The following is a 13,449-nucleotide window of genomic DNA, read 5'->3' as shown; positions in this document are numbered from 1 at the left end:
AGTGTGTATTAAGCAACATGACTAACTTCTGTCGCATGTTTGTTCTCTCATCCTCTTCCCAGTGTGAGAAGGATGTGCAGCGGAGTGCCTTGTTTTGGTAGGGTCTCCTCTTTCTTTAATAAATATTCATATTGCTGTGGATTCAGGTTACAGAAGGCAGATCAAATAAATGCACTTTGCACTTGGAGCGGAAGGAAGTGAGGTGATGGGTTCACCAAGAACATTGCCCAAATAAAGGTTGCAGGGTCAGATACCTAATGTCCAAATCACTCAACATCCATCATATTGATAATTTAACACAGGTGCAACATCAATGTAACATTCTACATATACAGTTCTATGCCTAAGTGTGCATGCTCTCTCTCACTGTATATTTTATTTCCATAAACACACAATATATATATACAGTAAAAAGAAAAGGAGGACTTGGGGCACCTTAGAGACTAACCAATTTATTTGAGCATAAGCTTTCGTGAGCTACAGCTCACTTCATCGGATGCATTCTGTAGCTCATGAAAGCTTATGCTCAAATAAATTGGTTAGTCTCTAAAGTGCCACAAGTCCTCCTTTTCTTTTTGCGAATACAGACTAATACGGCTGCTACTCTGAAATATATACTGTGTATGCACTGCATGTTACTGGATAGCTTCCCTTCTGATCACCTTTAAAAAAATACGTGTGGTGTAAACATCCTGCACACCCAGGCAATAGAGTAATGAATGCAAATACTGCAAGTGGCCCAGAAGTGCCCCCCCAGAGGAAGAGGCAGTGTTTCCCATCCAAACAGGTCCCCCAGTTCAAGCATTCAACAACCTTCAAAGGCAAGTCCTGTACCATGTGTTTTGAAAAGCAAATGCAAAACCTCTTATCAAAAGAAAACAAAATGCAAAGCAGAGTCAGACATGGGGGAAGGAAGTTGGAATTTCCTCCCAAAGAACCAGCCATTATATGAGTATCCTGCATGCAGCTAGAATTAAGCAGGACCTGCACCGAGCATTTCTTGTTTGACTGAGCAGGTGGGGCTAATCTTTAGTTGGAAACACAAAACTGTCGCACCTCCAACTCTAGGTCAGTATTGGCTCTGCTCCCGTTCTGAAAGGTGAATCCACATTTGAATCTTTGTTCTTACAGCCACTGGACCTGTCAAAGATCAATCTCATCATTTTACCAAAATTTGAAAAGGGACTGGACATTTGCATGGAAGTCGGAGAGGATTAAAACTACAACCCAGTGTTTGGAAAGGATAGAAGCCTTCAGGGCATAAACCAACCTTTAAGGATGAGGTTAAATTGTAACTATCCTTGAACTGGTTATTTCATGTGACTACTTCAGGGTTTTTTGTACATTCCCTCTAACACATCTGATTCTGGCCACTGTCAGAGAGCCGATACTGTACTAGATGGAAACGAGATCTAGTCTGGTCTGGCAATTCCTACAATACGATAGAGAAGTAACAGGCTGACCTTTACACGGTCCATATTCCAAATGGGGTTTTAGCTTTATTGCTGTTATTTTTAGGAAGCAAGATCTGGATAATATTAACCTGGATGATTTGCAACCTCATTCAATTCAGTCACTGTCAGCAGGGGACTGGTAGGCGTTTGCTTCCTCAATATGCACTTATCTAAATCATTTTATTAAAACTAAATTATAGATCTATATATAGAAGGCAGACAAGCTACAAATGTCAAATAGTTTTAAAAGTAGCAGCAATTACCCTGAGAAAACAGGGATTTGAGAGGGATGCTGTGAATATCTGGTTGCCTGTTAGTTTCTGTGGAGCTTTGACACACTTTATTCTCTGGTAACCAAAAGGCTAAATAATTTCTATCAACATATAATGGATTTTCACAGCTTGTTATTACCGTTAGCTACCCATTCACTGAGGGCATTTCCAAGAACTTGCAAGGATCATCTGTAAACATTTGCAAATCTTTGAACAAGCTGAAATGGTAAACAGTCATATACTAATGCTGTTGAATGGTTAAACAAGTGCAAGCATGGAAGATTTTCTTGATTTCCCACTATTTCAGATGAAAAATAGATCTGCATTTACATCCTTTCCTGCAGTATGCATGCATGCATCCGATGAAGTGAGCTGTAGCTCATGAAAGCTTATGCTCAAATAAATTTGTTAGTCTCTAAGGTGCCACAAGTCCTCCTGTTCTTTTCTTGCAGTATGTGTATCAAGCAGCAGTTTAAACAGCACAGTCATCTGCCTGGTGCACCAGGGATGTCCAGATGTTCCATTTAAAATTGACACTTCGATACCAGCCTTGTAGGGCTGACCACTGAGTGACTTCTGGCCCCGCAACCAAACCCAAAGTATTATAGTTAATTTTTGTTTTATGATTGTAGTGCTCATTAGAGGTGCCACACTAGTAGCTCACTACTAGAGGGTGAAATTCGGTATCCATGGAACAGAAGCAGCTTCCCCACCCACCTCCCCTCTGACCTTTAGGAAGGTAAGAGTACAGTCAATCAATTACTTCAACCCAATTATTTTTGTGCTCTAAACTGTGTTAATTCAGAACCCAGCTAGAGGCCCATCTATTGGTAAGATCACAGGACTGAACCCACAATAATCATCATTTCACAAATGACCACTCTACATTCCTCAAACTATCCCTTCCCCAAATGGTTGTGATATATACTGAGATTTACGGTTGGCCCAGAAGGTTAATAAATCCAGGGTCTCCAAATGTCTTCTTAAGATCCATCCACCCATCTCTCCTGCCCCCCCCCCAAGATATCCATGCAGAAGAACGTGAAATGAAGATGTTCTAGTTTGGGGGTTTACATTTTTGGGATGCATGAGAAAACAGCAAGGTCACTCACCTGGTTATCTTCCCACAAACTTGAAACCCACTAATCAAAAATAAGACAAAGCAAAAGATAGCTGCATGAGTTTGCAGCAGTTAAAGCTCCCTTAAATAAATATAGGTGAAGTTATCATTTCTTTACTATATAAAGTAGTCCAAAATTATACTCTTCAGTGAAAACCCATGTACTATCCTATACTACAACTTCCCTCTAGTGGTGAAAGGAGCAAGGTGCAGTTCTTTTAAATGACAAAGGAACTTAAGTTTTTCCACACAACCAGAATCACAGAATGCACATTGCAGTGCACTGAAATATTCCACTGCCTTAAAGAGAGTTTCATTATAATAGAATCCATTATGATTCTGCTCTATTCTTAAACTTCACATGCCACAGGTTGCACGGGCCTAACACAAGCAGTATTAAGGTGTGAAATTAGCACCAAAAATCAATGGCTGGAACTGAACCATCAGGAGTGGTTGTGACACTTGATTCATGTGATGATCTCAGATGACTTACAAAGATGCTACAGGAGTGCAAAGTATTAATCTAAGCTGCTTTTCACTGAATATTTTTGACTTCCATGAAGTCATGATGACTGATATTTTTTGCTAAAAAGGCAAAAGGGAGACTCAAGATTAGAAAAAGTATTTAGGTTGCAACTGATGTCATGTGGATCTAATACAAAGAAAATACCACCACTAAAAATATTTCATTATATTTAATGTGTGGCAACACCATGTCTGGGATGCCTGGTTTCCTCCAGACCTATTCCTGTTTAATCACTACACCACTGTATTATAGTCCCTCCCTCCCTAACCAGTTGATAGCTTTGTGGTATCATCCGTCACAAGACCCTGGGAGCTTTAAAGAGGCAGGAGTTTGTTGCCGGTCATGTTTCAGCCCTAGTGCCTTTCCAACATTACTATTTGTTAAATATCTTTCCTCTTGGTTTTCCTGCGTAAGGATAAGCTTCCAGGTTGAAACCTCATTTAATTATTTCCCATCCATGTTTATAACGACTACATCCCTTTGCATTATTTGTCCCTGCTGATGTCTCCCACGCTAGTTTAGTATCAGCAGTACATCAGCAGAACTAATAAAAAGGTTTTAAAAAAAAAATCAGGAAAAAATAAAATGTGTGTGTATCTGGCTGAAGTCCTCAAAATCATCTGAGACCACTTTCCAAAAAACAAAGGGGAAAAAGTGACATCTAGGTACTCAGAAAAGCCAGAGACAGCAAAAATAAACTAATATGCTAACTGTAAGGTGCTGGTAAATTTAAATGTACAGTAAAATACGTCCACATATTAGGACATATTGAAATCTGGGAGAATATATTCCAGCACAAGATTATCCTCAGATCCATCTAAATCCTCATCTTTCAACTTCCCCTTCTAATTATTCAGTCAAGTAGTAAGGAAAAGCTTTTGTATCATCATCATTGAAAAACAACCCCCCGCCCTTCTTCCAGTCTGAGCTTATTAGGAAAAAAACATAGAAGCAGTTAAAACCAATAGATGTGAATTCAAATCTGAACACACATGCACACCCACAATTCCACATTTTGACACACTAAGTCACATACCACACATGAACAACTAAGTTGTTTATAACTGAAGGTTCTTCAAATTTGTCAAAGGCACTTTCCTAATCGTGGATAAAATCCACAGCAAGTGTGAAATTTCAAAAATGGCAGTTTTGAGTTTTCAAAATGAGAAAAAAAGACCCTCTCAAATTTCTCAGAATATCACTCACCTTTCATTTTTGAATATACTGAAAATGGACAAAGGGAATTTTACCAAACTTTCCACCCAAAATCCACCTTTAGGCTAAGCAAAAGCAAATCAAACTTACCAAAAGGGTAAGTCCATGCCCCCCCCCCGCCCCCTTCCCCACAATTGCCGCCCAAATTCTAAGCATCTGAAAGTCATATGTATTTGTCACTGATTCATAGACTTTAAATCCAGAAAGGGCCATTGCTATTATCTTGACTTCTTGCATAGCACAGGCCACAGGAACTTTCCCCAAAATATTTCCTAGAGCTGATGATCTTTTAGAAAAGCATCCAGTCTTGATTTAAAAATTGTCAGTGATGGAGAATCCATCGCAACACTCGGTACACTGGCCAGTGGTTAATTACCCTCCAATAAAATGCTTTATTTCCAGTCTGAATTTGCCAAGTTTCAACTTCCAGCCATTATATCATGTTATACAAGTTGACAACTGAAAACACAAGAGTGACAAAAAATTATCAAAGGATTGTTGCAAAAATATCAGAGTATTTAAAATCATATAGCAAAATGACTTCTATTTACTTCCACTTTAGATTCCACTTGGATTCAACGCCCACCTCTTCTAGACACAGTGAAAAACAAAAAGCCATGTACAATACACTCAGGACGTGCAAACTGGTTCATTTTTACTTAGTTTATTTTAGATTTTCCACTGAAGATTTAAAAATTGATACAATTCCTTAAATTAGCAAAACATGAATACCCCCAGTCAGAGAGTGAAAATATCAGTGTTTCTCTTTTCCAACTTGATGGAGTTTAAAATCAGTTTGTACGTTCACTTTGAAAGAACATGAATAGTTCTTTCACTCTCCCTGCTACACTTCTGAAAACACAAGTATGAAACCGTACAGACACAACAGGAGTGTGCAAGTGCCTCAGAAGAAACCGAATCCTCTTTGGAAGCGTGCTCAGTGCAACATTCAGCACTTATAGCCATATAGGAAACAGGCTTCTGATTGGAAGGGAAGGCATAAATAAGCACAAGATGAGTTTGGTCTGTACTACGAGCGATGCACAGTAAAAACTACTGGATTTTTAAAAAGGTTTTCACCACCTTACAGCTCTGAAATCCCTAGCAGCAACAGCTTCTGTAAGTCACCAAAGGAAAATGGTATTCCTGGAAAAGGGGATTCGGGGCACTACTACTGCTGGGAAATTTTCGAGGACTGAGTAAATATTTGAGAGAAGGCAATTACTAAAAACCTCCTCCAGGCTGTCAAAGTTCAACTTAAAAGGACCATATCGGCACAAGAATCTGCTGATTCAAACACATAAAAAATGCAGATCCCCATTTCGTTACAATTCTAAGGACAATGTTTGCTTCTTTCCCCTCTTGCTGAAAGAGAAGTGGGAAGCGAGGTCTTTGGGGTTTGATGAGTTTTGCCAAGGAGAGGAATGATGCTGCGAGAAGCTGAGATCAAGGGTCCGTAAAGGAATGTGCACCCTGCTTCTTTTTCCAATCTCTTTTTCTGCTGGCTCTTTAACCAGTGCTGACACAATGTACTTGCCCCTTGTCAGGGAGGTTATGGCAGAAAAAAAACCTGGGCTAAATGCTTCCTCTTGGTAGTAGCTTGGCATTCTGGGCACCTTTTAGCAATCTGGGAAGACAGATGAACAAAACACACAGATTACAAGCATTACACTTCCTTTCAAATGTCTGCATAGAGTAGATCTGCAAAGGAGGAAGTCTACAGAATAGCAGTCTCAATACAAACATCAGTCATGCCCACCATTTGCCAGTCCCCAACAATTATAATTATTATAAACATACTCAACATGTAACCATTTAACTGGTTGTGACACAAGAAAGAAAAGGAAAACTGCTCTAATGAAGTAGCAGTTCACGCTGAGCAAATAACCAATTTTTCTGTTCATGAGCTGAACCAAAACCAAAACAAAACAAAAACCCCTGAAAAAATTTAGTTCGGCTCAAACTGAAAACTGATTCCACCCTCCCCCCCCGCCCCCGGCACAGAAACAAAACATTTACCCTGACCTGAAATTTTTTTTTTTTTTTTTCAGTTTGTTGTTTCAGGTCATTTGAGTGTTTTTCCCTTTTTAATTAGCTAAATTTCTAAATGAAACATCTTTAAAAAATGAGATGTCAAACTGTTTAACTTAAAATGATGAAAACAAAATGTTTTGACTTTTACAGTTGTACTCCCTTTTTTTCAGGCAAAACTGTCCACTAAATTTGACCCAAATTTTCCAATAATTTTGAGAACTTTAAGAATGCACTCCTCAGCAAATTAGCCATCAAAAAAATTCTGCCCAATTCTCATAGCAACTCACCCCACAGGAATGGTTTCTGTAAAATCAATTCCAATTGTGCAATTACTAAAATAAAGGGGGGGAAATGCAGAATATGCAACAGCTGTTGCAAAAATATACAAATATTTGGACCTTCGAAAAACCAAATGAGATAGTAGCTGAACTTCTTGAGTTCCCACTTCCTCTTGTACAATTCAAGCACAGCATAGGGGAAGTGACCTATTTGAGACACAAGGCATCTGATGAAGTGAGCTGTAGCTCACGAAAGCTCATGCTCAAATAAATTGGTTAGTCTCTAAGGTGCCACAAGGACTCCTTTTCTTTTTGTGAATACAGACTAACACGGCTGTTACTCTGAAACAAGGCAACCCATGATGTTTATGGCCATGGCCAAGTTGTGGTGGCAGGACAAGATGTAACTGTTAGCTGATTGTGGCTATGTGAAATAAGTGGATTTTTAACAGTGGGATAGCTAATGCATGTTAGTTACCTCACTGTAAAAAACACCTTTTTTTGGGTCCATGAAGATAAAGCCTGTGAGATGAAAACCTCTCTGTTGTGAAGGTTACAGCCTGTTGGTTTCACTGCTTCTAAAGTGAAACGGTTCTAGCCTTTATGAACTTGATCCCGTGGGATTCCTTATTATGTCCCTAGTTAACAGAGCTAGTTCTTTTTCCACACTGAGGGAAGGGTGACCTCCAAAACCTTCTTGCGGACTTTCATCTTTGAACAGAGAGTAACAGCCTAGAACCAAATTTTCCACTTCCTCCTAGGAACTCCGGGATGAAGGCTATTGGCCAAGAAAAAAATGCTTTAAATATTTTAAAAGTGAGGTTGTCTGAAGTAAATTTAGTCCTTGTGGAGGCTATATTGACAGCCTTGGAGATTGCTACATACTCAAAGGACAGATGCAGCATGAGCAGTAGCAGTTCAAGGTCTCCCAGTATAGAAGTTAGTCAGTCCTCGTAATAGACGCTAGATTGCAGCAGAGTAGCTTAATGCTCTAGCCTTTTGATTCTGGAAACATGGGTTCAAAGGCTACAAATGGATAGAAGCTTGGCTGTCTCAATCTAATCCCCAGGAGACATCCATTTGTAAGCATGCTTTGATATCCTTAAATGGAAGACACTGTATACGTGCAAAGTATTATGATAGTCTGCCCATATTACAGGCCCACTGTGCAAGGTAGAACAATGGATAGTTTCTGCTCAGGAATGACATGCAAAAATGCTGCAAATCAGGACTGAGGCACACAGAGGTACGTGGAAAGAACTGCGTCTACCTGTTCATTGTATATCGGCACATTTAAGACCATCCATTTCACAAAACATTTAAAGACAAAGCCCTACAGTATACATCATGTGCATGATGCTCAGCTTGCCAAATGGGTCTTGAAAGAATTCACTGGAGAGATCTTTCCCAAGCTGCTCTTCTTGGTGCATGCCCTCTGGATTGAACATCCTCCTGTGCTGAAAGTTCCAATGATTGACCAGCATTCTTCCCACGCCTTTAAGTGGTCTTACCATAATAATGACTGGGAAAGGATTTAAGATTAGGGTAAAGAGAAGTCATTGTGTGCTGTATGATGGTTTGTTAGTCATTTCCTCATTAAATGTAGTAAGCTTGAACCAATTATTTAGAATGAGTAACTTGTAGTAAAGGAACAAAGTTTAGTCTACAAGTCACGAGTTTGAATCCAGACTAGGTCACTAGTGATCAAATGTTACTACCATCTGATGGCGGTTTGGGGGCCCAGAGGAAATAAGTGGTCAGTGGCTGTTCATTTCCTTCTGGTGAGACATCTGTCACAAAACAAATCACCCCTGGGAATGAAGTTGGATCAAGGTTTGAACGAGAATGAGACGCTGCTTCTCCTCCTCCAGGCTCTAGAGAAAGATGGGGAAATTTGTTTCCCCTCTCACACCTTTCATGTCCCACAATATTAACGCTTGGTTTCCCCCTCTTTACTAGGTGACTGGATGCAGAACAGATCTTTTATCCTGTCTCTTGGGTCAGAGAACCTGCCCCACACCAGGCCTTTCAAAGAATGACAGCTTCCAAAACTGCAAGATACTCAGCTTCTCATGAACCAAACTATACCAGACCCATGCCACAAAGTAAGCCAACACATGGTTGTTCCAGAGCTTTCAACTCTGGCAACAGGCCTGAAACCACTGCAGCTCAGAGCGTGCCTCCCAGCATGGGCCTACAGACTTGTGCTACCTTCACTCAAGCTCACCTGCTACAAATAGCAGTGTGGATGTTACGGCATGGGAGGTGGCTTTGGTGAGCAATTCAAGTCCAAGCCCATCCAACCCCCTGGATCTGCACTTAGGGGAGTAGCCAAAACTGCTGCCCAGACTGCAACATCCACACTGCTACTTTTAGCAAGCTAGTGCAAATCTGTCTACCCAGGCTGGAAGGCACACTCCCTGCTGCAGTGCATACATACCCTGGATCACTGGTCACAGGTTCCTGAAGGGAGGAAACGCAGGTGCTCGAAAACCAGTTGGTCCTATAGGATAAGTGGCTGGTATACGCAGGGTAGTGTAGACAGATCCTAGTCTGAGTGGAAGAATCACATTTCCTCCATGAAACAGGGCAAGAGACCCAAGACCTGTGCTGTGTGCATTCAAAGAAACAAGAAGGGGGAGGTCTTCAACGAAAAAGAGGTTTGCTCCTAATTTGGGTTAGTTAATCCACATTAACTGAATTGGGTTAAAATAGCTATGAAGACACAGCAACTCCACTTTTAACTTGAGTTAGCAGCATGAGTTAAAGCCTATAGGGGAGCCTATGGTTGAACTCAATCTGCTAATGTGAGTTAAAAAAACCGAGTTGTCATGTCTTCCCTGCTATTTTAACTTGACTAAACTAATGCAGATAAGTAACCAGAATTAAGAACACCCTTTCCCCCCCTCAGTGAATACATGTCCTCTGGTAACAGAAGTGCAGACAGCACTACATCCATGACAGGTTGGTTGTAACTACTCTCCATACAACAAGGGTGTGCCATTTCATCTCTACAGGCTGCTGAGAATTATGGCAGAAGGATGGAAGGTTCATTTGCTTGTGAGCCAAGAAAAAACTAAACTGATCTTTGGAATTAAGGTGTCGTTCAGTCCTAAGAACCATCACCTCATCCTGATGAAAAATACAGCATGGTGCAGTACTGTGGCTCCCCGCCCCCGCAAAAATAAAACAAAAAAACTCCCCAGCCTGACATAACAGCAATTAGGAAAGAGTTTACAAGTGAAAAATCACAGGGAGTCTTTCCTCAGAGGTTCAAAGGAAGGATTCATAAAGGTCTGTAGCAAACAGGAAACAAACTTTTGGATTTTTCAGCTCTTAGGAATCTAGTGATATGATGCTGTTTTGTAATCACCCTGGGCCTTCAGCAGCAGAAACTAAGAAAACACATACCAGCAGGTTGCTGGCCTCAACAGCTTTCTCCGTCGAGAAGGGCCAGATGAGCAAGCTGTCCAGAAACAGGCAGAGAGGTATTCCTGTTTCTTGGACAGCTGACACTAGGACCTCAGTAAAGATCCATGACAAGGCCAACAAATTGAAAGGAAGGGACTTATACTCAAAGTGTCTCTTATAGTGGCAGAAATGCAGACACTTGTAATGACACACCTCACTCCCGTCTCTGCTCTATCAATGACAGGAATTCTGGGGATGCAGAGCTTTTATGACAGACTTAAAAGCCTCCATACTTTTGGGTGAATAAACTGAGTGTTTTGAGATCCAAGATGGCTTGCATGGCCTTGTCCTATTTTGAACCAAAAAGAAACAATCAAATACACTCCATAAGATTGCTTGTTTGATGGAACTGGTTATATAACCCTAATCTGCAGCAGTTGCAAAATGGCCTTTTGGCCTTCTCGTAATTTCCTGGATTCTTTAATGTTGGGAATATCATGCATTTTGGGGAGAAATTCTATTGAACAGCTGTTCTGAATTGATTGTAGAACCCATTTGTCTGAAGATGTCTTTATTGTTAATTTAATCTGGATTTTCCACACTTTGTCAATATATTCCAGGGTCGTCTTCCTGATAAAAAGTCCCTATGAAGCTAAGAAGACCGGTAGGTACAGAAGGACTGCCCGTTTCTGAATGCCTGCTCATAGTCCCTTCTGTACTGCTTCATGGATGAGAGGGGAGGGGTTTCTCTTTCTTCTCTGATGCCTTTTCTTACCAACTTGTCTACAGGTTCTCTGATTAACACTCTCATCCTCACCCCTGAGTACATGGAAGCTGTCAAGCCTTTTCATCCTCTCATCTGCCTTTCAGGGGCAGAGCCACAGATCTTATTGGGCTACCGTGCTTGAGTCACTGAAGGCACTGCACAGCACAGCACAGGAAGTCTAGGAAAGTATCTGTTGTGGAGGATGCTACCAAAGAGATACTTTGCAGTAATGCTTTCATCTTCTTATCCAGGGGAAAGGCATCCATCTCTGCAAGCCAGGATAACTCTGAAGTAGCAGGATGATGCAGTGATGGCAGGAAGGTTGCCTCATGATTGTGCCTTACAGAAGATGCTTCAGGAATGAAACAAAACCGGGCAAAGAAAATGTTTAAAATAAGAGTTAAGATGTATGAAAAATCTCTGTCACAAATTAAGTTCCATAGGTTGCTGCTTGCACCTCTCTGGAGGCAGAAAAAATTGGGGAAGGCTCAGATGGGGTGAGGCTTTATGTCTCAACAAGGACAAAAGGTATGGTATGCCCTCAATCACTGCAGCATGGAGATCATGGAGTCAGAGTGGTAAGGCCCTGAGGGAAGCAGAGGACTTCCAAATCCAGGGCTGTCCATCTGATTCATTAAACCAAAACAAAATTTACTAAAAGTCTGAGAAAATAACGGAAACTAATAAGCAAAGCCAACCTTTAAGAACTGTTCCCAGCATGTTTTGCAGCAAGTAAAGGTACATAACTGGCATTTAAAAGGCACATCATCCTCAGATTTGCATTTAGAGCACTGGAATCTTCCTAAAATTAGCAGTTGAGAGAGAAGGTGCCGGGGTGGGGAAGGAGGGGGGGAGAGAAAGAGAGAAAAGACACTAAATTCCAGTAACTCTGTTTCGGAAGTTTTTACATATTCATGTTTCCAGTGCATTTTTTAGAAAGCAATGGTTGAAGGTGTGTGCAATGTGTTTTATGAGGCCCCTGTATCTTAGAGGTGCAACTCCTGGCCCTATTACACAGTTTCTTCTGTGTGACCTCACTCAATTTTGCTGTGCCTCAGTTCCCCATCTATTAAGCTGGGTAATACTACTGACCTCACAGGGTAGGTGTGAGGATAACTGCATTAGTCCTCAGGGGGCACTCATCCTAGGCCACGTAAGTACTTAGACAGAATGGACATAGTTGAACAAGAAAACCCAAATTCGATTTTATTCTATATAGGGTTTTATACCACACTCATCACTGCTGTATCTGAATGCTTAAATACACATGAATAACTGTAGTAATAAAAGATGGCTTCATACTGTTCTAAAAAGGGTAAACATAATTGGATTTCCGACACATTTTTGACCATTCTTTTCTAGAGTTAGAGGGCAAGATCTCCGCCCAGTACATCTACACCTACCACACTCTGGCTCCGTATTGAAGGGCAAGACATGCAAACTGCGTGGGTTGGTAGGTGCTCTTATGATGCTGGATCCTGTCAATGTGTCTGTCTTTTGAGAGCCAGTTTTCCTGTTCTGATTACTGCAGAAGGATAAAATCTTGCTCTGGGTTTTTCTTGGCATTTCACTCTTGAAAGTAGCTGCACATGAATACATATCAAACAGTATATAATGTGGGGTAATCCAGAATACTAGACATACCTCAGCTCTTTGTGAAATTTGACCAGCTGGCATTTCCAGGAGGGTTTCATTTAGAAGTCTGCCAGACAAATTTGATTAACTTTTTTTTCTAAATCACATTATTCCATACCACAAGTTTCTGATACTGTATTAACATACATAAAATTATCACTGAAAAAAATGGAGACCCTTCCAATGGAACAACTCTAATATGGTAGACTCTACCTAAAGACAGTGGACTTTGCTCACATGGAAGGCTTTTGCCTTAATTTTCCCATGAGTCTAGAAGAACTGTTTTGCAGGTGATTGTCTCATTATTTCCTTGTGTTCATCCACTTGTCTTTCTGTACCCACCTGTTCTCTCTTGTCTGATACTTAGATTGCAAGCTCTTTGGGACTGGGGCTGTTATTGTGTTTTGTGTTTGTACAGAACCTAGCATAATGGGATCCAGATCCATGTCTGGAGTGCTCCTACGTGCTACCACAAAAATAAATAATACGATCTAAATGCCAGAAAAGTGTTCATTCCAAACCTGGTGTGTGGCTGACAGCTTTATCTTGAGTTTCACTGTTTTCTGCTTTGGAACATGAACTCTCCAGATTCAGAGGACTCTTGGGCTCCTGCACTTCCAGTTGCAATTTCTCCTTCTCCTCACTGCAGCTCATTCCAGTCAGGTCTTTACACATCTGTCTGAATTGTTCTTTGTGATGAGGACGTACAAACATGTAGAACCCTGCTCAAAATGTTTT

The 13,449-nt window shown here is 40.8% G+C and overlaps 1 protein-coding gene across 7 annotated transcripts in view; it reads right to left on the bottom strand.

Annotated features, from left to right (window-relative positions):
- Window positions 1–4,955: 4,955 nt before the first annotated feature.
- RTEL1 (regulator of telomere elongation helicase 1) overlaps window positions 4,956–13,449 on the bottom strand; it is a 118,017-nt gene continuing 109,523 nt past the window's right edge. For 4 of the 7 annotated variants that reach the window (XM_077832237.1, XM_077832236.1, XM_077832238.1 and 1 more), the window contains 4 exons: window positions 13,233–13,433; window positions 12,480–12,659; window positions 11,775–11,878; window positions 4,956–6,214 (listed from right to left, as the gene is read on the bottom strand). In XM_077832237.1, coding sequence (XP_077688363.1) covers window positions 6,140–6,214; window positions 11,775–11,878; window positions 12,480–12,659; window positions 13,233–13,433 — 560 coding nt within the window. In that variant the 3' untranslated portion in view covers window positions 4,956–6,139. The remainder of the gene's footprint in view (window positions 6,215–11,774; window positions 11,879–12,479; window positions 12,660–13,232; window positions 13,434–13,449) is intronic. The other 3 variants (XM_077832240.1, XM_077832241.1, XM_077832242.1) reach the window with 3 other exon arrangements.

Source organism: Eretmochelys imbricata, chromosome 13, assembly GCF_965152235.1.
Source record: "Eretmochelys imbricata isolate rEreImb1 chromosome 13, rEreImb1.hap1, whole genome shotgun sequence".
Classification (NCBI taxonomy): domain Eukaryota; kingdom Metazoa; phylum Chordata; order Testudines; family Cheloniidae; genus Eretmochelys; species Eretmochelys imbricata.
The sequence above is the reverse complement of the archived record's forward strand: the minus strand, read 5'-3'. Positions and strand labels throughout refer to the sequence as shown.